General features: G+C 50.3%; 1 protein-coding gene across 3 annotated transcripts in view; it reads left to right on the forward strand.

The window, feature by feature from the left end:
- The window catches only part of TNFRSF1B (TNF receptor superfamily member 1B), a 44603-nt gene extending 35565 nt beyond the window's left edge, over positions 1–9038 (forward strand). For 2 of the 3 annotated variants that reach the window (XM_037729849.1, XM_017504482.2), the window contains exons 9-10: positions 1555–1762; positions 6604–7279. In XM_037729849.1, the coding sequence (XP_037585777.1) occupies positions 1555–1762; positions 6604–6887 (492 nt within the window). In that variant the 3' untranslated portion in view covers positions 6888–7279. Of the gene's footprint in view, positions 1–1554; positions 1763–6603 lie in introns of all 3 variants that reach the window. The other variant, XM_017504489.2, reaches the window with a different exon arrangement.
- Positions 9039–27237: the final 18199 nt, after the last annotated feature.

Genomic DNA, 27237 nt, shown 5'->3' on the forward strand with positions numbered 1-27237 from the left:
TGGGCCAAATGGGAGAAATTTTAGGGTTTGTGACCTGTCCGGTCTCAGTGCCAACGACTCAAACCCGCCTCTGTAGCAGGAAAGCAGCCGCAGCACAGACAGCACATGCCAGCGTCAGAGTGGCGCGTCCCGATCTAACTGTGCTGCTGGACACCCAAACTTTCTATGTGTCACAAATTATTATTATTATTATTTTTAGACAGAGTCTCTCTCTGTCTCCCAGGCTGGAGTATGGTGGCGCAATCTCGGCTTACTGCCAACTCCACCTCCTGGCGTCAAGCAATTCTCCTGCCTCAGCTTCCCAAGTAGCTGGGACTACAAGGTGCGCACCACCACACCTGCTTAATTTTTGTACTTTTAGTAGAGACGGGGTTTCGCCACATTGGCCAGGCTGGTCTCGAACTCCTGGCCTCGTGATCCATCTGCCTTGGTCTCCCAAAGTGTTGGGATCACAGGCGTGAGCCACTGTGCCCAGCCACAAATTATTCTTAAACCTTTTTCTTCAACCATTTAAAACGTGAAAACCAATGGGGTGTGGTGGTGCACGCCTGTGATCCTAGCACTTTGGGAGGCCGAGGTGGGAGGAAGGCTTGAGCCCAGGAGTTCAAGACCAGCCTGGGCAACGTAGTGTGGCCCTGTCTCTACGAACAATCAACAACAAAAAGTCAGCCAGGAGCAGTGGCACGTGCCTGTGGTCTCAGCTACTCAGGAGGTTGAGGCAGGAGGATCACTTGAGCCTGGAAAATTGAGGGCTATAGTCAGCTATGATTGTGCCACTGCATTCCTGCCTGAACAACAGGGTGAGACCCTGTCTCAAAAAAAAAAAAAAATGTGAAAACCATTCTTAGTGGCAGGCTGGACTGGGCTCCTGGGCAGTCATTTGCCTACTTCTGATTTAACAAACTCTTCTATGGAGTTTACTATGTAATAGGCATTGTTTTAAGCACTTTGCAAATATTCAGCCATCTAATCTTCAAAACAACCCTATGAAGTAGGTTGTTGTTATTCTCCCTTTATAGATTAAAAAAAAAATAAAAAAGATTTGGGAGGAGTTAGGAATCAAAATTTTGAAGAAAAAAAAGAGGCACAGAGGGGTTACATAACTTGTCCAAGGTCACACAGCAAGTGAGTGGTAGAGTCATGATTTGTACTTGTGTGGTCTGGGTTTAGAGTCCACACTCTTGGTTGCTAGGCTGGGCCTTGTCTCCCTGTGCAGATGGGGTGAAGGAAAGTTGCTTTCCTTCTATTCTCTTAGGCAAAATGAGGATGAAAATCGTGCCCCACTTCTAAGACGATTTGGTGAACAGGGCCAGGTGGTCTCTGCCCTCATAAGGCACTCACTCCAGTAGAGCAGCTAGGTGCTAATAACAGAAACACAGAAACCACAGAGAGTCACACTTCCCAAAAAGCGCCGTGTGTGGAAAGAATGTGCAGAAGTGTCATGTAAACTCTGAAGTGCTGGGGAAAGAGGTGTAGATGGCAGTGGGAAGGAGGAGGGGAAGAAGGAACTGGCTGATGGGCTGACCACTCTCCCCTGCTACCCCCACCATCCAGCCTCACCTGCCTTCTGATAAGGCCAGGGGTGCCCAGGGCCCTGAGCAGCAGCACCTGCTGACCACAGCGCCGAGCTCCAGCAGCAGCTCCCTGGAGAGCTCAGCCAGTGCTTCGGACAGGAGGGCGCCTACCCAGAACCAGCCACAGCCAGAAGGCGTGGGGAGGGCCAGCGGAGCCGGGGAGGCCCCGGCCAGCACCGGGAGCTCAGGTAAGAGATGGGAGCACACCCGGCTTCATTCCAAGCCTCCTTGGTCTTTCTCACCTAGTTTCTGTCTTAGCCATCTCCTCCTGAGTCTCCCCGCAGGGTGGGACGAGGCCTGAGCCACAGGGAGCTGTCTTCAGTTTGCTGACCCCAAGTTCCCTCCCGCCTTTGCCCAGGCTGGGCCCATCATCAGAACATCCTCCCTTCTGTGGGACAATCCCAGCCTGTCCATCCCCAGTATCTGGGAGAGGAGTTTTCCTGAAACTTCCTCCCCGCCACCACCCCCAGCTGGACTGGCTGCTCCTCCGGGCTCACCACACCCTGGACTCCCTTTGACGAACTATCAGACTGTGTGTACAGACACTCTCCTCCCCGTCTCCCTCGCCAGGCTGTGGGACACCTGGTGAGCCTGGATTATCTCATTCATCCCTGCATCCGCAGGCCCAACACGGCCCAGCTACTAGTAATTAATCTTAATCGCTTCTGCTCACTGAAGGCTGCGGTACAGCAGGCACTATACCGGGTGCTTTACATGCATAACATTGACCTTCGTGTCAATGCTAAGAGATATTGTTGTTATCCCCATTTCACAGATGAGGAAACTGAGGCCCAGAGAGGTTAAACAGCTTCTTCAAGGGCACACGGCTAATAAACAGCAGAGCCAGACTCACCCCTAGGCTGTGGGGCTCTGGAGCCCTGGGGTTGGAAGATGAATGAAGAAATGATGGCCGCAGGGTTCCACTCACTGCAGCTTGCTGTTGAGTCCCTTTGGGTCTGAGGCACCGGGATTGTGGGGACCATGTCCACTTTCTGCAGGCTGCATTTTGCCTTGGACCTGGTCTATGACAGATGTCACTCCTAGTTGGCATATCTCGGGCCCACACTGGAGGGGCCCCCTGTACGGGGTCTACTGGGCTGTGCCTCTCTCTCCCTCTTACCTGGCAGCACCAAGTAGTGAGAATTCAGGGAACAACCATGACCTTGGGTCATTCTCAGCTCCCTGCCCAGCCACGCTGGTGCCATAAGAATTTGGGCAGAATGCTTAACCCTGCCAAGCCTCCGTTTCCTCCCCTAGAGGTGAGCTGTGTTGCCTCCTTGCAGGGCTAGTGAGAGATGAGTGACATTGTGCCCAGCTGGGTACCAGACTAGGGCCAGGCTCCCTCTGGGCCGCCTCCAGGTGGGGACTGATGGCTGCAGCCCCCACCCCACAGCCCTCCTCCAGCTCACCCACCCCTGGCTGCTCCCTAGCTCACCACACCCCTGCCTCTTGCCTGCACTCCTGATGCCCTGCCTGCAACACCTGTTCCTACCTGTCCCCAACTGCCCACAGGAGCTGATGTGCCCATTTCGGTGTGCCCCATCATAGCCCCAGCCTCCTCGGTGGGATGTCTCATCAGTGCGCCTCACTCCAGCCTGAGAACTCCCTGTGGGAGGCCCTGGGCCAGTGCCTGGAGCAGGGGCCCTAAACATTGCTGAATGAATGAATGAATGAATGCACTCCAAATATAAACTCTTAGTCTTTGTCCAGTTCTTGGATTCATCTGATTTTTTTTTTTTTTTTTTTTTTGAGATGGAGTCTCGCTCTGTCACCAGGCTGGAGTGCAGTGGTGTGATCTCGGCTCACTGCAACCTCTGCCTCCTGGGTTCAAGCGATTCTAATGCCTTAGCCTCCCAAATAGCTGGGATAACAGGCATGAGCCACCATGCCCAGCTAATTTTTGTATTTTTAGGAGAGACGGGGTTTCACCATTTTGGCCAGGATGGATTTGATCTCCTGACCTGGTGATCCATCTGCCTCGGCCTCCCAAAATGCTGGGATTACAGGCATGAGCCACTGTGCCCGGCCAGATTTTTTTTCTTTTTTTTTTTTTTTGAGATGGAGTCTCCCTTGTTACCCAGGTTGGAGTGCAGTGGTGCAGTCTTGGCTTACTTCTCTGCTCACTGCAGCCTCCACCTCCTGGGTACAAGTGATCCCCCCACTGCAGCCTCTCAAGTAGCTGGGATTATAGGCACGCACCACCATGCCCAGCTAATTTTTCTATTTTTAGTAGAGACGGGGTTTCACCAGTTGGCCAGACTGGTCTCTAAATCCTGACCTCAGGTGATCTGCCTGCCTTGGCTTTCCAAAGTGCTGGGATGACAGGCATGAGCCACCTGTGTCCGGCCCATCTTTCTGATTTCTTAGCAACACCTGGTGTGGCCCAGGGTGGAGCCCTGACAACGTGTGCTCTCCCCTGTTCCCTCTGCCTCTTCTGCTCTGTGCTCCTTCTCCCGAGTCCCCCAACCTGTCTCCCTGGCCTCCGCCCTCTCCTTCTCTCCCTCCCAGCCCTCACACCTGCCTTCACTGTGGGAACCTGTAAAGTCCAGGGCTGTGCCCCTTTGTGGTCCCCCATCCACCCCCGCAATGTCTCATGCTCGATGTGCAAAGGCCATGGTGACTTAAGTGACATTTGGGTACTGTGGAGGCTCAGGGTGGAAATTTCCTTCCGGGCCTGTGATTTCAGCCCTCCTCCCCACCACCTCCCGGGGCTGTTTTGAGCACAGCAGGTCTCCATCTCCATCTGCCTCCCCAGCTCCCAGGTAGTTGGAGTTAGTGGGAAGCAGGCTGGGGTGAGGGCACCCAGCAGGTCCCTGCAGCAGCAGCAACTCTCATTTTCTGAGGGGGCTACTGTGTGCCAGGGCCCTCACATTCATCTCCATTCATCTCTGCAAATCCACCCTCCAGCGTCTCCCCAGCCAGTCAGAAAACTCAGCTGCCCACGGGGCCTGGACGGGAAGGTGAGGCAAACCTTGGACTCTCCTTGGCTGGATCTCCTGCACGTGCCTCCCAAGGGAAGCCAGAGATCCAGATTTTTAAATGTATGCCTGAATTTTAAATGTTGGCAATCAATTCACTTAAAAGCATCACCAAGAACAAAACATACCCGTAGAAGCACAGCAGGAAATGGTCAAAAAGTCCCTGGCCTCGCCAGGAAAGGTGGCTCATGCCTGTAATCCCAGCACTTCAGGAGGCCAAGGCGGGAGGATCACCTGAGCCCAGGAGTGTGAGACTAGCCTGGGCAACATAGCAAGACCTCTGTCTCTATTTTAAAAAAAGGAAAAAAAGTCCCTACCCGCCAGGGCTCAGAGTCTGGTGGGGACCCCGGGAGTTGGGGGCCCTGGAGATCACAGAAATGGGGAGGGACCCAGAGAGTGGTAGATAGGATGGGAAGTACGTGTCTCTAGAGAGGGAGGCCGGGGGCAAGGGGGGAGGCTTCGTGGAGGAAGTGGCCTTTGAGCTAAGGCTTGAGCACTAGAGAAGAGGTCTCTAGGCTGAGGGAGCAGTCTGTGCAAAGGCCCAGGGGACCTGAAGGGCTCAAGGGGCTGTAGGGGGGCAAGTGTGGCTGGAAGGAACCCCATCAAGGTCTTGGAGCAGCAGGAGAGGGGGCGGAAGAAGGCAGACTCCAGATCAGGCAGGGCCTGGTAGGCTGTGGCAAGGACTGTGGGTTTTTGAGCCACCAAGGAAGTGATCTGCCAAGTTCCAGGGCCAGCTCTGGCTGCTGGTGGGGAACAGACTTCAGAGGGGTGGGGCCGAAGCCAGGACAGGTGGAGGCTGTTCACACCCGTCCAGGTGGGAGCGGCTGGAGGCTTCCATAGCTCCCTGCACCATGCAGCAGTGAGGCAGGGTGGCCCTTGCAGAAGTCATCTTGGCTTTGTTTTTGTTCTTTTTTGTTTTTTTGAGATAGAGTCTGGCTGTCACTCAGGCTGGAGTGAAGTGGCACTATCTCCGTTCACCGCAACCTCCACATCTCAGCTTCAAGCATTCTCCTGCCTCAGCCTCCTGAGTAGCTGGGATTATAGGCACCTGCCACCATGCTCGGCTACTTTTTTATTTTTGTATTTTCAGTAGAGATGGGGTTTCACCATGTTGGCCAGGCTGGGCTGAAACTCCTGACCTCAAGTGATCCACCCGCGTTGGCCTCCCAAAGTGCTGGGATTACAGGCCTGAGCCACTGAACCTGGCCCAGAAGTCATCTTTTGAAGGGAGACAGGCAGGAATGACTGTTGGTTGTGGGGTATGAGAGAAAAATGGGTCTGAGGCTCTGGACCCGAGCAGCTGGGTGGATGGCAGCAGTGAGCCCCAAGACGAGGAGGAGCGGGTTGGATGGGAGATGGAGTACAACCCGAGTTAAGTCTGAGGCTGGGCACGGTGGCTCACACCTGTAATCTCAGCACTTTGGGAGGCCGAGGCAGGAAGATTCCTTGAGGTCAGGTGTTTGAGATCAGCCCAGGCAACCTGGCAAAATCCCATGTCTACAAAAAATTGGAAGGGTGTGGTGGCCTGTAGTCCCAACTACTCAGGAGGCTAAGGTGGGAGGATCACTTGAGGCCAGGAGGCAGAGGTCGCAGTGAGTCTAGAGAGTGACACTGCACTCTTTTGAGACCCAGTCTTAAAAAATAAAGATTCACTGACAAAAAGACAAAAACCAATCAATAAATAAAGAGACAGAGACAGGCTCTCACTATGCTGCCCAGGCTGGTCTTGAACTCCTGGGTTCAAGCAATCCTACTGCCTTGGCCTCCCAAGTAGACATCTGTCTTATATCATTGGCTCCTTCCAACTCTGGGGTGATTGGGGCTGGGTAGGTGGTGATGCTATTCTCATTCAGCAGAGGGAAAAATGAGGTGCATGCAGGTGAAGTGACTTGCTGAAGGTCACTCAGCAGAGCTGGGCTGCATTCTCCGTCTCTTGGCTCCTGGCCCAATGCTCTTTTCCACGTGTCTGAATCTGCATCTTGGGCAGCGGTCCCAGAGACATCCCCTTCTCTGAGAGCCCTGGACTGACCCCTGCCCCATCTTGTGCTTAGCAGATTCTCCCACTGGTGGCCATGGGACCCAGGTCAATGTCACCTGCATCGTGAACGTCTGTAGCGGTTCCGACCACAGCTCACAGTGCTCCTCCCAGGCCAGCGCCACAACGGGGTACACAGATGCCAGCCCCTCGGTCTCCCCAAAGGACGAGAAGGTCCCCTTCTCCAAGGAGGAGTGCGCCTTTCGGTCTCGGCTGGAGACACCAGAGACCCTGCTGCAGAGCACCGGAGAGAAGCCCCTGCCCCTCGGCGTGCCCGATGCAGGGATGAAGCCTAGTTAACCAGGCTAGTGTGGGCTGCGTCGTAGCCAAGGCGGGCCAAGCCCTGGCAGGATGACCCTGGGAAGGGACCCTGGTCCTTCCAGGCCCCCACCACTAGGACTCCGTGGCTCTTTCTGGGGCCAAGTTCCTTTAGCACCCTCCACAGCTGCAGCCTCCCTCTAACCTACAGGCCGAGAGCAGAGGCAGCGAGCTTTGGAAAGCCTCTGCTGCCACGGTGTGTCCCTCTCGGAAGACTGGCTGGGCGTGGACGTTCAGGGCACCCTGGGGCAAGTCCCTGCCTCTCTGTGAGCTGCCCTGCCCGACTGGACCTACGAGCTTGGCTTCTGGAGCCCTTGGGTTGTTCGTATGTTTGTTTGTTTCTCCCTGTGGGCTCTGACCCAGTTCTGGCTTCCTTCTCTGCAGAGGGGCTTTCTGGAGAGGAGGGATGCTGCCTGCATCATCCGTGAAAACAGGACAGTGCTTTGGCCTGATGCTGAGACTGCAGGACGGTCCCAGGGCTCTGTGCAGGGAGGAGGTGGCAGCCCTGTAGGGAACGGGGTCCTTCAGGTTAGCTCAGAAGGCTTGGAAAGCATTACCTCAGGCTGGACGCAGTGGCTCACACCTGTGATCCCAGCACTTTGGGAGGCTGAGGTGGTGGATCACCTGAGGTTGGGAGTTTGAGACCAACATGGAAGATGGTGAAACCCTGTCTCTACTGAAAATACAGAAATTAGCCGGGTGTGGTGGCAGGCACCTGTAGTCCCAGCTACTCAGAAGTCTGAGGCAGGAAAATTGCTTGAACCCTGGAGCCGAGATTGTGCCACTGCACTCCAGCCTGGGCAGCAGAGCAAGACTGTTCCCCCCCCCACCTCCAAAAGGAAGCACCACCTCCAAATGCCAGCTTGTCTGAAAGTCAGATGCCCAGAGAGCCCAGGCAGGCCCCCATATTCAGTGCCGTGCCTGGGCAAAATAACGCACTTCTAACTGGAAGTCTGCCAATTTTGTAAAAAAGGAAGTACCACGCAGGCCAACAAGCCAACGACGAACAAAGCCACATCCAGCCCCTCGCCTGCTGTTCGCACCCTCCGCCTTCCGTCCAGTGTGCCCATAGCCCCACCCCTCCTCCCTTGCTGTCCGGCGTGGTGTTCCCGGCCACGCCATCTCATTTCAGGGAACTTCAGGAACTAGAGATGACTGAGTCCTCATAGCCATCTCTCCTACCTCAGCCCAGACCCTCCTCCTGCCTCCAGAGGGGTGGGCTCCTCTTCCCCACTCCCCACCTCCAACGCCCTTGCCCCAGTGGGGCTGCCCCGCCACTTTGGTACATGGCCAGTGTGAATCCCAAGTGTCAGCCTGTGTCTGTGTCTGTGTTGTGTGTTGTGAATGTGTATAGCCAAGGTTGGTAAATTGAATGGCCCACCTTGAAGCCGTTGAAGCCAGGATTCCACCCCGTTAGAGTCAGCCTTCCCCCTCCCCTCCCCAAACACATGCCCAGGGCTCTGCAGAGGGGGAGCAAGGGTAGCCTAACCCAGATTCTGGGGGGAAGCAGGTTGAGGGGCTCCTGGAAAGGCTGGCTCAGTCTCAGGCGCATGGGGATAAAGGAGAAGGCAGGGAAGAGTCTATCTAGAAGAGCAGGGCAGGGTGAATTGCTGATAAATTCCACTGGACTTGAGCTTGGCAGCTGAACTATTGGAGGGTGGGAGAGTCCAGCCATTACCATGGAGACAAGAAGGGTTTTCCACTCTGGAATCAAGATGTCAGACTGTCTGGCTGCAGAGGCTCGAACCTGTAATCCCAGCTACTCAGGAGGCTGAGGGGAGGATCACTGGAGCCTGAGAGTTTGAGGCTGCAGTGAGCTATGATAACGCCACGACACTCCAGCCTGGACAACAGTGAGACCCTGTCTCTTAAAGAAAAAAAAAATCAGACTGCCGGGGCTGGCCAGTTTTCTGCCCACATTGGACCCACATGAGGATGCGATGGAGTGCACCTGCCCCCTGGTGGACAGTCCTGAGAGAACCTTGGGCTTCCTTGGCATCACGGGCAGAGCCGGGCAGCGGTGAATTTGGAGACTCTGGAGCCTCAGTTCCCTTGCGTGTGTTGATGAGACAATGAGAGTTTGCACTGTATGCTGGACAGCATTCCTGCTTATCAATAAACTTGTTTGTTTTACACGTCGACCCCTGGCTCTGCCTGGGATCTCAGCTTGGGTTTGTCCGTGGTCCTGCTTCTCTGCCACCCCTGTGTAATGGGAGATGGGTCATGGTCCCTGGGGTCTGGCCAGCCCGTGTTGTGACTGGACCACAGAGGGACCCCAGTTAAGGCCACCCCCTCAGGCCTGTGAACGATAAGAGAACTTCCCGCTCAGGACAGCACAGCTGGGCTCCAAGTGTGTGCTGGTCTAATGCCCTCCTCCCCTCGGTCTCCTGGGCCTGCCTTTGGGACCAGGGTGGGGTTTCTGCAGATCTGCAGGTCCCTAGCAGCCCAGGTAGCCAGACTCTGCCCTCCTGGGAACCCCACTTGGGGAAAGTGGGTGCCCCTGGGATGCTCAGACCAGTACAGAGCTCTTGGGGGCACAGAGGACATCTCTGGACCCAGGCAGGGGGTCAGAACAGGGTTCTGGAGATGACCTTGACCTCCTCCTGAGGAATGAGCAGCAGTTTTCCAGAACCAAGAGTTGTGGGAAGCTATCAGGCAAAAGGGATTCCGAGCTTAAAGGCCATAGCCAGGCCAACATGGTGAAACCCTGACTCCACTAAAAATACAAAAAACTAGCCAGATGTGATGGTATGTCCCTGGAATCCAGCTACTCAGGAGGCTGAGGCACGAGAATCACTTGAACCCAAGAGGCAGAGGTTGCGTGAGCTGAGATCATGTCACTGCACTCCAGCCTGGGTGACAGAGAGAGAGGGTCCATCTCAAAATAAATAGAGTCTTGGAGGGGAGAGAAACCTTGGCCTGTGTACTGGTCCCATTGACCCCCTGGGCCACCATCAGCATTCCAGCTCCTGTGCCTCCCTCAGTGGGACCATTTTCGTTCTTGGTGATTGCAGGATCTGTGGATGACGGAACGCCCTGCCTCCTAGCTCCTAGCTCCCCTCTCCACCCTGTCTCAGTCACTCAGCCTTTGACCAGGCTCCCCATACTTATTCCATACACAGCCAGGGAGCAAATTTTTTATTTTTTTGAGACAAGGTCTCACTCTGTCACCAAGCTGAAATCATGGCTCACTGCAGCCCTGACCTCCTGTCTCAGCCTCCTGAGTAGCTGGGACTACAGACATGGAGCACTGTGCCCAGCTACATTTTTATTTTTATTTTTTTAATTTCGAATTTTTTGGGGTTTCCCTATGTTGCCCAGGCTGGTCTTGAACTCCTGGACTCAAGTGATCTGCCCGCCCTGGCCTCCTAAAGTGCTGGGATTACAGGCATGAGCCACTGCCCCTGACCACGGTAAATATTTGACACTTGGCAGGCCTTATAGTTTCTGCAACAATGACTCAGCTATGCAGTTGCAGTGTGAAAACAGCTGTGCACAGGACATAAAAGAAGTGGCAGATGTGGCCTTCGGGATGTAGCCAGACCAATACCTCAGACCCTGGCATTACTGAAAACTGCACCTAATCTCAGTTTCAAGGATCCCGCTTTCCCCCACCCCTGCCTTCTCCTGTCTTTCTCCCTCACTGGCACCTGCAGCTGTTGGTTACATTTTCTCCCTCATGTGCACCCCCACCACTTTCTCCTGGTTTGTTCTCTCTGTGGTTGAACCCAGCTCTCTGCGCCACACCTGCACCTGTGCACCTGGATGGGGCAGGGTGATGGCATTCCACCATGCTGGCTGGTCTCATTTTCATTTCAGGATCGTTAAACTTGGCCAGGGGTGGTGGCTCATGCCTGTCTTCCCAGCACGGAGGTGGGAGGCTGAGGTGGGCAGATTGCTTGAGCTCAGGAGTTCAAGACCAGCCTGGGCAACATGGTGAAACCTTATCTCCACAAAAAATACAAAAACTAAGCTGGGTGTGGTGGTGCACACCTGGAGTCCCGGCTACCCAGGAGGCTAAAGTGGGAAGATTGCTTGAACCCAGGAAGTGGAAGATGCGGTAGGCTGAGATCTTGCCACTGCGCTCCAGCCTGGGGGACAGAAAAAAAGAATAAACTCTATGGGGGTCCTTGGTGCCTCCCAGTAGTGACAACATGCCCCCTATATTAGTTCCTATTGCTACTATAACAAGCCATACAAACTCAGTGACTTAAAACAATGCAATTTCATTCTTCTACAGCTCTGGGAGTCAGAAGTATTAAATCAAGGTGTTGCCAGGCCTGCTAGGCTCAAATGGGAAATTTGTTTTTGGAGGTTTTAGGGGAGAATCCGATTCCTTGCCTTCAGCTTCCAGCGTCACCTGCATTCCTTGGCTTGTGGTCCCTTCGTCCATCTTCAGAGATAGCAATGGAGTCTCTTCGGTAGTCACATCTCCCCCTGCCTCCCAATTATAGGGATACCGGTAATTATAGCGGACTACACAGATAATCCAGGATACTCTCCTCATCTTGGCATTTTGCAAGGTTTCAGGAATTCAGACATCAATGTCTTTGCAGGGGCAAAGACAACCGCTGGTTATCCAGCCTACCAGCTTCCATTCACTCAGTCTCCCACTCTTTCTATTTATCTTTTAAATTAAATTTTTTTTATACAGAGTCTTGCTCTGTTACCCAGGCTGGAGCGCAGTGGCACGATCTCGGCTCACTGCAACCTCCACCTCCTGGGTTCAAGCGATTCTCCTGCCTCAGCCTCCTGAGTAGCTGGGATTATAGGCACCTGCCACCACGCCCAGCTAATTTTTGTATTTTTAGTAGAGATGGGGTTTCGCCATGTTGGCCAGGCTGGTCTCAAACTCCTGACCTCAGGTGATGTAATCACCTCAGCCTCCTAAAGTTCTGAGATTATATGTGTGAGCCACCTCACCTGGCCTATTTTATCTTTTAAATAAAAGGATTAATTGAGGTTTTTGTTTGAGACTGAGTATCACTCTGTGACCCAGGCTGGATCACAGCTCACTACAGCCTAAAACTCCTGGGCTCAAGCGATCCTCCCACCTTGGCTTCCCAAAGTGCTGGGATTACAGGCAAGAGCCACCACGCCTTGCCCTGCTCTTCTAGATTGACTATTTCATGTCTTCTACTTTATCCCCAAGCCTCTGTCCTCACCCTACCCTTACATTCAGTTGGTTACTTTGCTGTCTATTTCACTGAGAAAATAAACACGAGAGAATGCTTCAGGCGTGCGCCACCACATCTCCCCTCTCACCCCACGTCTGCGCCCACAACCCTGGTCTTTGCCACGACTGGGTCTGAGGACGGTTCCTCCTCTGCATGGGATCTTAGCATCTCTCCCGGCTCAAGGACATTGCTTCAGTGAGTTTCCTGTCTCTTTCCTTCAGCATCAATTTCTCTGGCTCCTGGATCTTTCCTGTTTGCGTATAGATACACGGAGGCTCCTCCCATTTATGAAACAACCTCACACCCATTAGGATGACTACTATAAAAAAACAGAAATTAACAAGTGTTGGTGAAAATGTGGAGAGATGGAAAACCTTGTGCATTGCAGAGGAGAGTGCAAAATGATCCAACTGCTGGGGGATACAGTGTAACAGTTACTCAAAAAATAGAACATAGAATCACCATCGGATCCAGCAACTCCACTTCTGGGTATCCACCCCAAAGAATTGAAAACAGAGTCTCGAACAAGTATTTGTACAGCAGTGCTCCCTGTTCATAATAGCCAAAAGGCAGAAACAACCTGGGTGTCCAAGAGGTGGAATGGATAAACAAACAAAATGTGGTCTGCAGACTGGGCGCATCGGCTCACACCTGTAATCCCAGCAATTTGAGGGGCCAAGGAAGGTAGATCACCTGAGGTCAGGAGTTCAAGACCAGCCTGGCCAACATGGTGAAACCCCGTCTCTACTAAAAATATAAAAAATAGCCTGGTGTGGTGGCGCATCCTTGTAGTCCCAGCTACTCAGGAGGCTGAGACAGGAAAATTGTTCGAACCTGGAAGGTGGAGGTTGCAATAAGCCAAGACCACACCATTGCACTCCAGCCTGGGCCACAGAGCGAGACTTCATCTCAAAAAAAATGTGGTTTCCAATGGAATAGTCAACCTTAAAAAGGAAGGAAATTCTGACACGTGCTACAACACGGATGATTCTTGAGGACAAGGGTCCCTTGTCCCTTAAGCTAAGTAAAATAAGCCAGTCACAAAAGGACAAATTCTGTACGTTTCCCCTACATCAGGTACCTAGAGTAGTCAGATTCATAGAGATGGAAAGTAGGCTGTTGGATGCCAGAACCTAGGAGAAGAGGGAATGGGGAGTTAGTGTTTAATGGGTACAGTTTTTCGAAAACAAAAAGAGTTCTAGGGCCGGGCGCGGTGGCTCACACCTGTAATTCCAGCACTTCAGGAGGCCGAAGCGGGTGGATCATGAGGTCAAGAGATTGAGACCATCCTGGCCAACACAGTGAAACTCCGTCTCTACTAAAATATAAAAAGTATCTGGGTGTGGTGGCGTGCATCTGTAGTCCCAGCTATTCAGGAAGCTGAGGCAAAAGAATTGCTTGAACCCAGGAGGCAGAGGTTGCAGTGAGCCAAGATCGAGCCACTGCACTCCAGCCTGGCTCCTGGCGACAGAACAAGACTCTGTCTCAAAAAAAAAGAGTTCTAGGCCAGGCACGATGGCTCACGCCTGTAATCCCAGAACTTTGGGAAGCCGAGATGGGTGGATTGCTTGGAACCTTGCTCACAATTCTTACAGGTGCTGTCGGATTTCTCATCTTACAGCAAAAACACCTGGAGAACACCATATTCAGTTCCTCCAATTTGTCGTCTCCCATTTCTCATGTGCTCACCACTGTGCTCCCCGACTCTACTCAAACCATCTGTTGATCAGGTCTCTATGAAACTCCATATGGCTAAATTCAATGATCGGCTTCAATCCCCATCTCACTTCTCCTACAGGCAGGTGGTATTTGACCCGAGTGATCAATCTCCACTCCTTGGAAGTCTTTCCTCGCCTGGCTTTCAGGAGCCCACATCCCTTGACTCTCCTGCCATCTCAGGGACCCCTTCTGCCTTTCTGCCTGGTTCCCCCCCCATCTCATCAATGTCTCACTGATGAGGGGGCCCACGGCTTAGTCCTTACACCTCTTCTCCCTTTCCAACTCATCTGCTGTGGATCCCATCCAGCTTTAAATACCTTAAATATATCCTGACACCTCCCGATGCTTGAAGGAACAAGTGTGTATTGGACTCTAGTTGCTGGGATGCAGTGGCTTCTAAAACAAAGCTTATGTTGTGGGTAGGAAGAAAAGAATCATAATATCAGACAGGGATGAAGAAAATGAAGCTGGACACAGGGGACCAAGGGATGGAAGTGCCCTTTTGCATCAGGGAAGGGACAGGGAGAGGTGACCTGGGAGAAGAGGCCTGAAGGAGTCAGAGATCAGCCAAAACTGCCCTTGGCCTGGGGCAGTGAGCAGGAAATGAGGCTGAGGAGTGACCAGGTCTGAAGGGTGGCCACTGTCCTGCCAAGGCAGACAATGGGACAAAGGACTCACTGAAGAGGTTTCACTGATGGGGGGATATGGCCAGATTTATCATTTGGAATGATGTCAGCAGCTGTTGGGGAGAGAGGAGGTTGGAAAGTACAGTTGTGGGGGCTCTCACCAGGAGGTAGGGGGCTCCTCCTAAAGCTCCCATACTTTGGCTGCACTGGGGGATGGCTGGGGAGAGATGAATTAGAAGCAGAGACCTGCAGTGTGCTGGTTAGTCTCTATCCACCCTTCCGGTTCCTCTCTCTGCCCTGCTTTGTGCCCTGGGGGGCTGCCTTCTGCACACAGGATTCCTAGACCCTTTTCCCTGGGGCTCCCAGCAGGGTTTGGTCATGGGAGAGCACTAGCAGTGATGCAGAATGGCCAGGTTCCCAGCTAAACCCCATCCTTAATCCTGGAACCGGGGCCCTAAGTGAAAACAGCTGCCCCCCTTTTTCTGCCAAAATGTTGCCTTTTTGGCCTGCCACGCCCCTCTCCTGTGCCCATCAAAAGACTTCAGCTGGCAGAGAAACACAAACACTGACTGACAGGGATAACAAGCACCTGAACAGCAAGCAGAGAAGCAACTGAGCATCAGAGACTACTAACCGGCTTCAGGGAAAGATCACCTTCTTCCCGCACCATCCCTTTTCCAGCTCCCCTTCCACTGAGAGCCACTTTCACTACTCAATAAAGTCTTCTGCATTCATCATCTTTCAATCCATCCGTGTGACCTGATTCTTCCTGGACGCCGGACAAGACTCTGGGTGCACATATCTTACCAACAAGGACAGAGTAGTAAAGAAAGAAAGAAAAAAAAAGACTCTGGGTGCTGAGAAGGCAGGGACTTGGATGGTGCTGTGGGGCCTGCACAGAGCCTGCTCCTGCCAGAGAGGAATGACTGGCCAGTTCCAGCATTCATTCCCTTGGGCTCCAGACTCACTTGCTTACAAGCTTCCTCTCACGAGGAGTGGCCAGCGGTGGGCTGAGTGAAATGAGCCACTCCAGTTTCCGCCCATGAAGAGGGCCAAGGGAACAATCCCATCTCATCAGGAGACTGGATGATGCGAGGAAAGTGGGGCTAGGTGTGTATTCCCTCCTCCCCTTCCCCTTCTGGTAGCTTCTCCTTGCTACCACTATCATGCCCCATAGCTTCCTGCTGGTGCTCCTCCTTGAGTGCTTCACCAGCTCTTGTGGGTTCTCCTAATGCTCGCCTCTCCTTGGCAAAACTTCCTTCCTTCAACTTGCCTGTGCCCTCTGCTTCCTGCACAGAGGCCATTGCACCCCAGCAGCTCCAGCATTCACTCCTGGCTCCATAGCTGGGGATGCCCATGTTTACTGAATGCCCACTCTGCAGAAGCTGGGGCTGCATTGAGCTGGAGTCCCCAGCTATACAATGGGGATAGTAACAGCACCAACCTGGTTGGGATGTTAACCTATGAAACATGAGCTGAGCCAGCTTGTGGATCATGGAAACTGGAATAAACCCCCGTCAAGAGCAGGGAATTGAGTCAGTGTTGGGGAGGAGGGGCAGCTTTGGCTCCTTCCTCTCACAGGCATTGAACCGAGCCTGAGGGACCAGAGCCAGGGGTGCTGTTTCCCAGAGCTCACCGCCTCTCTGGAGACAGAGGAGGCACCAGATGATTCTGTTTGAGGGGGTCCCTTTGGAGCAACCAAGGGCAGCCCCTTGCCTAGTATGGTGACCAGTCAGCATGGGCCAGCTTTGCGGCTCCTCCTGCCCATTTCTTTGCTTTAATCAGTACAGAACATGGGATTTGGTTAAGCTAGGACCAGCCTGGGTGGAGAGGGGAAGTCTTTTTGAGTTCTCTTTATTTGTTCTCATTCATTTGTTCATTCATTATTATTATTATGGAGCACTCTGATGAACAAGCACAGAAGCCAAAAGTTGTGGGTCCAGCCTGGCATGGTGACTCAAGCCTGTAATCCCAGCACTGTGGGAGGTTGAGGCAGGAGAATCGCTTGGGCCCAGGAGGTCGAGGCTGCAGTGAACCATGACTGAGTTACTATACTCCAGCCTGGGTGGCAGAGTGAGACCATGTCTAAAAAGAAAAAAAAAAAAAAATGTAGGTCCTTGAAGCTACCTGCCCAGGTGTGAAGCCTGGATGCAACAGTTCCTGTTGGTGTGACCTCAGGCAAATGAGGTCACACCTCTGTGCCTCATTCACCTTATATGTGAAATGAGATTAAAATAGTGCCTCCCTCAGATTGCGGCATTGCCTGAGTTACTGTCTGAAATGCCTAGAACTGTGCCTGCCACATTGTCAGGGCTCCATACATGTTAATTGCTATTTTTTAATGTATATATAAGTGCTGGGAATACCGCAGATAACAGTGCCGACACGGTTCCCATCCACCTGGAGCTGACACGCTAGCAAGGACTATGTAAAGACAGACACGTAGGCTATGCCTGATACAGTAAGTGCTAAGAAGAAAAATAAAGCAAAGTAAGGGGACAGAGAGGGTTTGGGGTGCTGCCAGTTTGCAAGGTGGGTTGAGGAAGGCTTCTCTGAGGTGCAGGAGTTTGAGCAGACACCTTGGTGAGGGGAGGGCAGGACAGCATGGAACTATGGGTGGTGGGGTGGGATATCCAATTGGGAGAGTAACCTGTAGCCATGGAAAGGACGTTGGCTTTTTTTTTTTTTTTTTTGATGGAGTCTTGCTCTGTTGCCCAGGCTGGAGTGCAGTGGCGCGATCTCGGCTCACTACAACTTCCGCCTCCCGGGTCCAAGCCATTCTCCTGCCTCAGCCTCCCGAGTAGCTGGGATTACAGGTGCATGCCACCACGCCCAGCTAATTTTTTGTACTTTTAGCAGAGACAGGTTTTCGCCATCTTGGCCAGGCTGGTCTTGAAATCCTGACCTCAGGCGACCCTCATGCCTCAGCCTCCCAAAGTGCTAGGATTATAGGCATGAGGCACCATTCCTGGCTGTTGGGTTTTATCTTCAGTGTGATGGGAGGGACCCAAGCTGGGGAGTGTGGGAATTTCCATAGCATCGTCTGGTCTAACACCAAGAAAACAGGCTGGGTGTGGTGGCTCACACCTGTTTTCCCAGCACTTTGGAAGGCTCAAGGTGGGAGGACGGCTTAAGGCCAGGAGCTTGATACCAACCTGGGCAACAAAGGGAGACTCCATCTCTGCAAAAAAATTTCTAAAAAATTTGCTAGATTTCTTGAGCTTGGAAGTTCAAGGTTGCAGTGAGCTGTGACAGTGCCACTGCACTCCAGCCTGGGTGACAGAGCCAGACCCTGTCCAAAAAAAACCACAAAAACTACAGTTGGGAAATTGAGCTTGCACCATTTCAACTTGGTAACTGCCTTGAGAGATAGGCAAGGTAACCATTATCCCCGTTTTGCAGAGGAGGTCACAGAGCTGGCTGGGCTGGGCTTGACACTTATCTAAGGATTATGTTGGACAGGGTATTTACTGTGGGAAGTTCCTGATAACCAGCTCGTTCGAATTTCACAAGACAGTCAAGGAAGTCTGGATTTAAAGGGGTAGATGTCTCTTTGTGGAAACTAGAGCAGCACGTTGAAAGCTGGGAGGTTGGGCTGAGCAGCTGCTCTGGGTAAACCTAAAGGCTGGGAGCCCTAGGAGTGAGCGTGCCTTGGTTCCACCACTATTTTGCCATGCGAACTTTGAGCAGCCTCTGTCCCTCTCTGGAGCTCAGAATCTCCCTCCGTAAAATGAAGGGCTGGGCTGTGAGCTGTGTTCTGTTCTTTGCCTTTTCTCTTTTTTCTCCACAGGGTGACAGTACCACCTTGCCCTGGGTTGCCTGCAATTTCACAAAAGATTCTGGGCTGGGCACGGTGGCTTACACCTGTAATCCCAACACTTTGGGAGACTGAGGCGGGCGGATCATGAGGTCAGGAGATCGAGACCATCTTGGCTATTAGGTGAAACCTTGGCCATACTAAAAATACAAAAAATGAGCTGGGTGTGGTGGTGGCTGCCTGTAATCCCAGCTACTCGGGAGTCTGAGGCAAGAGAATTGCTTGAACCCAGGAGGCGGAAGTTGCAGTGAGCGGAGATCATGCCACTGCACTACAGCCTGGATGACAGAGCAAGACTCCCTCTCAAAAAAAAAAAAAAAATTCTGGACTTGTGTTTCCAAATACAGTAGTTACCAGGCACAGGTGCTTCTGAGTACTTGAAACGTGGCTAGTTCGGGCTGAGGCGTACTAGGTTAAATACATTATTAACATTCATTTTACCTGTTTCTTTTTACTCTGTGATTTGGCTACTAGAAAATTTTAAATTTATGTATGTGGCTTGCATTCTATTATTATTATTATTATTTTTTTTTTTTTGAGGTGGAATCCTGCTCTGTAACCCAGGCTGGAGTGTGGTGGTACCATCTCTGCTCACTGCAACCTCTGCCTCCTGGGTTCAAGCAATTCTCCTGCCTCAGCTTCCCTCCCGAGTAGCTGGGATTACAGGTGCACACCACCACGCCCAGCTAATTTTTTGTATTTTTAGTAGAGATGGGATTTCACCGTGTTGGCCAGACTGGTCTTAAACTTCTGACCTCAGGTGATCGGCCTGCCTTGACCTCCCAAAGTGCTGGGATTACAGACATGAGCTGTATTCTATTTCTGTTGGACAGCACTGCCTTACAAAGTTAAAAACCTTCAAGAACTAATTAAATTAATTCATAATTAAAATTGTAGCTCTCTCACCTCTGGGATCCGCCCACTCCCCATGGGGCTCTCATAGTACTTACCACCTTCTTAAATACTATATAATTTAAATATCTGTTATATGTATTTCTTATTGTCTGCACCTCCTGCTAGAATATAAACTCTAGGAGGGAAGAGCGTTGTTTATTTTGCTCAGTCATGGGATTGGAACAATGCCAGGCAGCCAGGCTCGGTGGCCGGTGGCTCACTCCTGTAGTTCCAGCACTATGGGAGGCTGAGACAGGTGGATTGCTTGAGCCCAGGAGTTTGAGACCAGCCTACACAACATAGTAAGACCCCCCCTCCATCTCTACAAAAAAATAAAAAAATTAGCCAGGGCCGGGCATGGTGGCTCATGCCTGTAATCCCAGCAGTTTGGGAGGCTGAGGTAGGTGGATCACTTGAAGCCAGGAGTTCACAACCAGCCTGGCCAACATGGCGAAATCCCATCTGCATTAAAAATAGAAAAATTAGCCAGGCATGGTGGTGTATGCCTGTGGTCCCAGCTACTCGGGAGGCTGAGGCAGGAGTATCACTTGAACCTGGAGGCAGAAGTTGCAGTGAGCCGAGATTGTACCATTGCATTCCAGCCTGGGTGATAGAGTGAGTCTCAAAAAAAAAAAAAAAAACAAAAAAACCAAAACTTAGTTGAGTGTGGTGGTGCACGCCTGAGGTCTTAGCTACTTGGGAGGCTGAGATGGAAGGATCACTTGAGCTCGGAAGATTGAGGCTGCAGTGAGCCATGATTGTGCCACTGCACTCCAGCCTGGACAGCAGAGTGAGACCTGGTATCTACTCCTCTCACTGCAAAAGAACAGTGTCAGGCACATAGTGGGTGCTCAGTAGACAGTGAATGATGGATGAGCGTAGTCAAGGAAGAATACAGTTTTCTTTTTTTAAGTGGACAGGAAGTAGTATATTTATTGGTGGGCATAATTTATTGGGAGCAGCACAGTGGAAGCCGTCATGAGCACAGGGCTTGCCACTTCTTCAGGGCCATGATTGGGGATGTATTTGACTCTATAGACATCTGGGATGAGCTGTTGCTCAGCCACCACATCTTCAAATTCATCTGCATTGAACTTGGTAAAACTCCACTTCTTTGAGGTATGGATCTTCTGGAGGCCAGGGAACTTGAACATGGCCCTACGTAGGGCCCCAATCACATGCTCCTTGTCCTGCAGCTTGGTGTGGATGAACGTGATGACTTGGCCAATGTGAACCCTGGCCACAGTGCCCTGGGGTTTTTCAAAGGCACCTTGCATGCCTGTCTGAAGCCTACAGTGGGGACAGTGCTAAGGTCAAAGACTGTCTCCACAGTCCCTTAGAGCAAAAATCAGGGTGTCTATGCAATGAAGGAAGCTGTTTGCAGCCATCACACATGGAGCCCTCAGTAGTTTCCATAGTGGCCAAACCTTCAATTTTTCTAGAAATGTCCTAAATACAGATTTTCATGTGTAATCTCCAGATTTTTCTATGTTGTCAGTAATTCAAATGACCTTAAAGCATTGTGTACACCAACAGAGACATTTCTTTTTTTTTTTTTTTTGAGACAGAGTTTCACTCTTGTTGTCCAGGCTGGAGTGCAATGGCACAATCTCGGCTCACTGCAACCTCTGCCTCCCAGATTCAAGCAATTCTCCTACCTCAGCCTCCCGAGTAGCTGGGACTACAGGCGTGTGCCACCATGCCTGGCTAATTTTGTATTTTTAGTAGAGATGGAGTTTCTCCATGTTGGTCAGGCTGGCCTTGAACTCCTGACCTCAGGTGATCCACCTGCCTTGGTCTCCCAAAGTGCTGGGATTACAGGTGTGAGCCACCGTGCCCAGCCCAACAGAAACATTTCTGCAGAAGTTTTGGCTACCTGTCTGTACTCCCTGTGGTCCAGATGATTCCAGAAACTGATATAGGAGGCCAGGTGGGGAGGAACCTGATGTGGGGAGAGTGTGGAGCTGGACCCTGCAAATCTGCCTGTCCCAGAAAACTTTACCTTCTGGGCCAATATGCATCTAAGTGAGTGGTAATTAAGGAATGACCCCCATCTCCTGCAGCCCTTCCTCTGGTATGTCTACAACTAAAAAGAAGGCAAACTACTTTTTTATTTTTTATTTTTTAAATAGACACAGGGTCTACATTAGTCCATTTTCATACTGCTATGAAGAAATACCTGAGACTGTATAATTTATAAGGAAAAAGAGGTTTAATGAACTCATAGTTCGACATGGCTAGGGACACCTCACAATCATTGTGGAAGGCAAAGGAGGAGCAAAGGCACATCTTGCATAGCATCAGGCTAGAGAGTGTGTGCAGGGGAACTGACCTTTATAAAATCATCAGATCTCATGAGACTTATTCACTATCATGAGGACAGTATGGGAAAAAAACCCCACCTCCATGATTTAATTACCTCCCACCAGGTCCCTCCCACAACACATGGGGATTATGGGAGCTACAATTCAAGATAAGATTTGGGTGGGGACACAGCCAAACCGTATCATTGCACCTCTGGCCCCTCAAATCTCATGTCCTCACATTTCAGAACCAATTATGCCTTCCCAACAGTCCTCCCAAGTCTCGACTCGTTTTCGCATTAACTCAAAAGTCTACAGTCCAAAGTCTCATCTGAGACAAGGCAAGTCCCTTCTGCCTATGAGCCTGTGAAATCAAAAGCAAGTTAGTTACTTCCTAGATACATTGGGGCATTGGGTAAATGTGCTTGTTCCCAATGGGAGAAATTGGCCAAAATGAAGGTGCTATAGGCCCCATGCAAGTTTGAAATCCAGTGAGACAGTCAAATCTTAAAGCTCCAAAATGACCCCCTTTGACTCTATGTCTTACATCCAGGAAAGAGGTAGGTTCCCATGGTCTTGGGCAGCTCCCACCCTGTGGCTTTGCTGGGTACATCCCCCCTCCTGGCTACTTTCATTGGCTGGCATTGAGTGTCTGAAGCTTTTCCAGGTGCACAATGCAAGCTGTTAGTGGATCTACCGTTCTGGGGTCTGGAGGTTGGCGGTCCTCTTCTCACAGCTCCATTAGGCAGTTCTCCAGTGGGGACTCCGTGTGGGGGCTCCCATTCCATATTTCCCCTCTGCACTGCCCTAGCAGAAGTTTTCCATGAGTGCTCCACCCCTGCAGCACACCTCTGCCTGGCATTTCCATACATCCTCTGAAATCTAGGCAGAGAGGTTCCCAAACCTCAATTCCTGACTACTGTGCACCTACAGGCCTAATGCCATGTGTAAGCTGCCAAGGCTTAGGGCTTGTACCCTTCAAAGCAATGGCCCAAGCTGTATGTTGGCCCCTTTTAGCCATGGCTAGGACACAGGGACCAAGTCCCAAGACTGCACAAAGCAGCAAGGCCCTTGGCCTACCCTACAAAACCATTTTTTCCTCATAGGCCTCCAGGCCTGTGGTGAGAGGGACTGCCATGAAGACCTCTGACATGCCTTCTAGACTAATTTTCCCCATTGTCATGGCGATTAACATTTGGCTCCTCATTACTTCTGCAAATTTCTGCAACTGGGTTGAATTTCTCCCCAGAAAATGTTTTTTTTTTTTTCTATCACATTGTCAGTCTGCAAATTTGCTAAACTTTTATGCTCTGCTTCCCTTTTAAACATAAGCTCCAATTCCAAATCATACTTTTGTGAATACAAAAAACTGAGTGCTTTTAAGAGCATTCAAGTCATCTCTTGAATGCTGCTTAGACATTTCTTCCATCAGATACCCTAAATAACCTCTCTCATGTTCGAAGTTCCACAGATTTCTAGGGCAGGGGTGAAATGGTGTGAGTCTCTTTGCTAAAGCATAGCAAGAATCACCTTTGCTTCAATTTCCAATGAATTCATTGTCTTCACCTGAGACCACCTCAGTCTGGACTTCATTGTCAATATCACTATAAGCATTTTGGTCAAAACCATTCAAGAAGTCTTTTGGAAGCTCTGAACTTTCCCATATCTTTCTGTCTTCTTCTGAGCCCTCAAAACTGTTCCAACCTCTGCCTGTTATCCAGTTCCAAAGTCTCTTCCATATTTTCTGGTATCTTGACAGCAGTACCCCACTGTACCGCTATCAATTTACTATATTAGTCCATTTTCATACTGCTATGAAGAAATACCCAAGACTGGGTAATTTATAAACAAAAAGAGGTTTAATGGACTCACAATTCTACATGGCTGGGGAGGCCTCAGAATCATGGCAAAAGGCAAAGGAGGAACAAAGGCACATCTTACTTGGTGGCAGGCAAGAGAGTGTGTGCAGGGAAACTGCCCTTTATAAAATCATGAGATATCATGAGACTTATTCACTATCAACAAAATAGCACTGGAAAAACCCACCCCCTTGATTCAATTACCTCCACCAGATCCCTGCAACAACACGTGGGGATTATGGGAGCTACAATTCAAGATGAGATTTGGGTGGGGACACAGCCAAACCATATCAGGGTCTTACTATGTTGTCCAGGCTGGTCTTGAACTCCTGGGCTCAAGTGATCCTCCCTCCTTGGCCTCCCAAAATGCTAGGATTACAGGCATGAGTCACTGTGCCCAGCCTAAACTGCGTTTCTTATGTTCACACAACACTTCTGACTCCAAATTGTGGGTTTTCTACACCCCAAGCAATTCTCTAATTCTTGGAACACCAACTGTGTGTCCTAAGATTCAATTCAATTCTAACACTGGAAATAGCAGCAGATCCCACAAGTAAGGGGCTCAGCCCCACAAGACTACCCCACTTCAGATACCAATCACTAGTCCAGGCCTTCTGTCCTTCTGACTGATAAGCTATAAACTGGGGGTTCCCATGACCTTTCCTTTAGGTACGATCATTTTCAATAATGGCACATAGAACTTAGGGAAACACTTTACTTTCATTTACAGTTTATTATAAATGATGCAACTAATGGAAACATGCATAGGCCAAGATATTGGAGTTGGGGTGGGGCTTAGAGTTTCCATGACCTCTCAAGGTGAACCACTCTCTCACCAGCCCCTGGAAATGCTCTGAACCTTTAGGGTTTTTACATAGGCATGATTGATTAAATCATTGGCCATTGGTGATTGAACTCAATCTCCAATCCTCCCTGGAGGTCGGAGGCAGTTGAAGAGTGTGTGCATTTTAGCGTGAGATAGGCCCCCCCTCTCTAATTACACAGTTGTTCCCTCTGGCAACCAGCCCTATTCTGAAGTTATATTATAGGGGCTTTCAGTCACCAGTCATCTCAGGAACGACGAAAAGACACTTATCTCTCTGGAGACACCGGGGGTCCCAGGAACTCTTGGGTTGGGAACTTGGGGATGTTGACCAAAGAGTATAAATTTCTGCTGGATGTGGTGGCTCATGCCTGCAATCCCAGCACTTTGGGAGGCCAAGGCAGGTGGATCACTTGAGGCTAAGAGTTCAAGACCAGCCTGGCCAACATGATGAAACACTGTCTCTACTAAAAATACAAAAATTACCCAGGCGTGGTGGTGTATATCTGTAACCTCAACTACTTGGGAGGTTGAGGCAGGAGAATCACTTGAACCCAGGAGGCAGAGGTTGCAGTGAGCTGAGATCGTGACACTGTACTCCAGCCTGGGTGATTGGGTGACAGAGAGAGATTCTGTCTCAAAAAAAAAAAAAAAAAGCCACAAAACAAAGAGTATAAAGTTTCAGTTAGACAAGAGAAAGAAGCTATAGTGAGCTATTGCTCAGAATGGTGACTATAATATATAATGCATCATATATTTCAGAATTGCTAAAATAGTAGGTTTTAAATGTTTTCACCTAAAACAATATGTTAGCTGATGGATTTGTTCATTAGTGTGATTTATCATTCCACATAGTAAATAGATATCAAAACAGTGCACTGTAGCCTGTAAATGTGTACAATTATTTGTTAATTAAAAATTTTTATTTTATTTTTCTCCTCCCTCCTTCATCAATTAAAAATTTTTAAAAAGCTGTGAGCAGTGTCTCATGCCTGTAATCCCAGTACTTTGGCAGGCCAAAGTGGGAGGAATGCTTGAGCTCAGGGGTTCAAGACTAGCCTGGGCAACATGGCAAAACCCCGTCTCTACTAAAAATACAAAAATTAGCCGGGCGTGGTGGCATACGTCAGAAATCCCAGCTACTTGGGAGGCTGATGCACGAGAATCGCTTGAACCTGGAAGGCAGAGGCTACAGTGAACTGAGATCGTGCCACTGCACTCCAGCCTGGGCAACAGAGTCAAACTCTGTCTCAGAAATAAATAAATAAATAACAAAAATTAATTGGGTGTGGTAGCGCACCTGTAGCCTGTAGGCCCTCTGACAGTTTTGTCTTGTCTGGAATTTCATAGAAATGAAATCATGATGGTATGCGGTCTTTGTGGTCTTTTTCCACATAGCCAATACTTTTGAGGTTCCTCCAGATCGTGTCTGCGTCAGTCGTTTTTTCCTTTGTATTGGTGAGTACTGCTCACCAATTGTATAGTTCGTTTATCCACTCTCCTGTTGATGGACATTTTGGTTTTGTTTTGGCTTTTATGAATAAAGCTGCTATGACCATTCATGTATAAGTCTTGGTGTGGGCATATGTTTTAATTTCTCTTGGGTAATTCTAGCCCTGGGATTGCTATATGGTAAATGCATATTAAACATTTATAAGAAACTGAAGGCCCCAAGACTTTCAGTAATGCTGATTGAATGAATGGTGCCCAGGCATTTGGGTTTTTTTTTTATTTTTCCAGACAGGGTCTCTGTCACCCAGGTTGGAGTGCACAGGCATCATCATTGCTCAATGTGACCTTGAATTCATGGGCTCAAGCAATCCTCCTACCCTCCTGCTCCCAGTAGTTGAGAGTACAGGCATGCGTCACCATGCCCAGCTAATTTTTTCATTTTTAATTTTTTGTAGAGATTGGGATCTGCTTATTTTGCCCAGGCTGGTCTCAAATTCCTGGCCTCAAGTGATTCCCCAACACCTTGGCCTCCCGAAGTGCTAGGATTACACGTGTGAGCCATGGTGCCAGGATATGTGCAGTTTTTTTTTTTTTTTTTTGAGACAGAATCTCACTCTGTTGCCCAAGCTGGAGGGCAATGGTGAGATTTCGGCCCACTGCAACCTCCGCTTCCCAGGTTCAAGCCATTGTCCTGCCTCAGCCTCCCGAGTAGCTGGGATTACAGGCACCCACCACCACACCTGGCTAATTTTGTACTTTTAGTAGAGACAGGGTTTTTCCATGTTGGTCAGGCTGGTCTGGAACTCCTGATCTCAGGTGATTCACCCACCTCAGCCTCCCAAAGTGCTGAGATTACAGGCATGAGCCACGGTGCCTGGCCATGTGCATTTTTATTTATTTATTTATTTATTTATTTAGAGACAGAGTCTTACTCTGTTGCTCAGACTGGAGTGCAATGGCACAATATTGGCTCACTGCAACCTCTGCTTCCCAGGTTCAAGAGACTCTCCTGCCTCAGCCTCCAGAGGAGATGGGATTACCGGCATGCGCCACCATGCCTGGCTAATTTTGCATTTTTAGTAGAGACGGGGTTTCACCATGTTGGTCAGGCTAGTCTTGAACTCCTGACCTCATGTGATCCACCCCTCTTGGCCTCCCAAAGTGCTGAGATTATAGGCGTGAGCCACCGAGCCTGGCCTGGGCCATGTGCATTTTCAACAAGCTTCCCTGGTATAGCCAGGTGTCTGTGTTAGGTGATCTGGACTTCAAAGTCCTTCACCTCTGAAGGGCTGCCTTTCTCCCTCCTTCTGTCTGTGGAGTTCCAGGTTTTACTCCCAAACATTAGCCCCAGAGGAGACCCAGCATCCAGATTCTGAGAAATTTATCCCACTGCACAGGAACCCAGGCCTTGCTCAGGAGTGAGTCAACCCGCATGCATACTCATTAGCTTAGCATCATGAGAGTTGGTAATTATTATGGCAAATACATGACTATCACCTTGCCATCCTGCTTCCTGCAGCTTCTGACTTTATGTGAGCCTGAGGTTTCCTTGCCCTTCTTGTGCTAATGCAAGGTGAAGTGTTCAGTTGTTCATTTACACACACTTATTGAGTCTTTTCTGTGCTAGTCAATATCTAGGTGTTGAAACACTTGTGAGAGGGA

Source organism: Cebus imitator, unplaced genomic scaffold (genome assembly GCF_001604975.1).
Source record: "Cebus imitator isolate Cc_AM_T3 unplaced genomic scaffold, Cebus_imitator-1.0 Scaffold15, whole genome shotgun sequence".
Lineage (NCBI taxonomy): Eukaryota > Metazoa > Chordata > Mammalia > Primates > Cebidae > Cebus > Cebus imitator.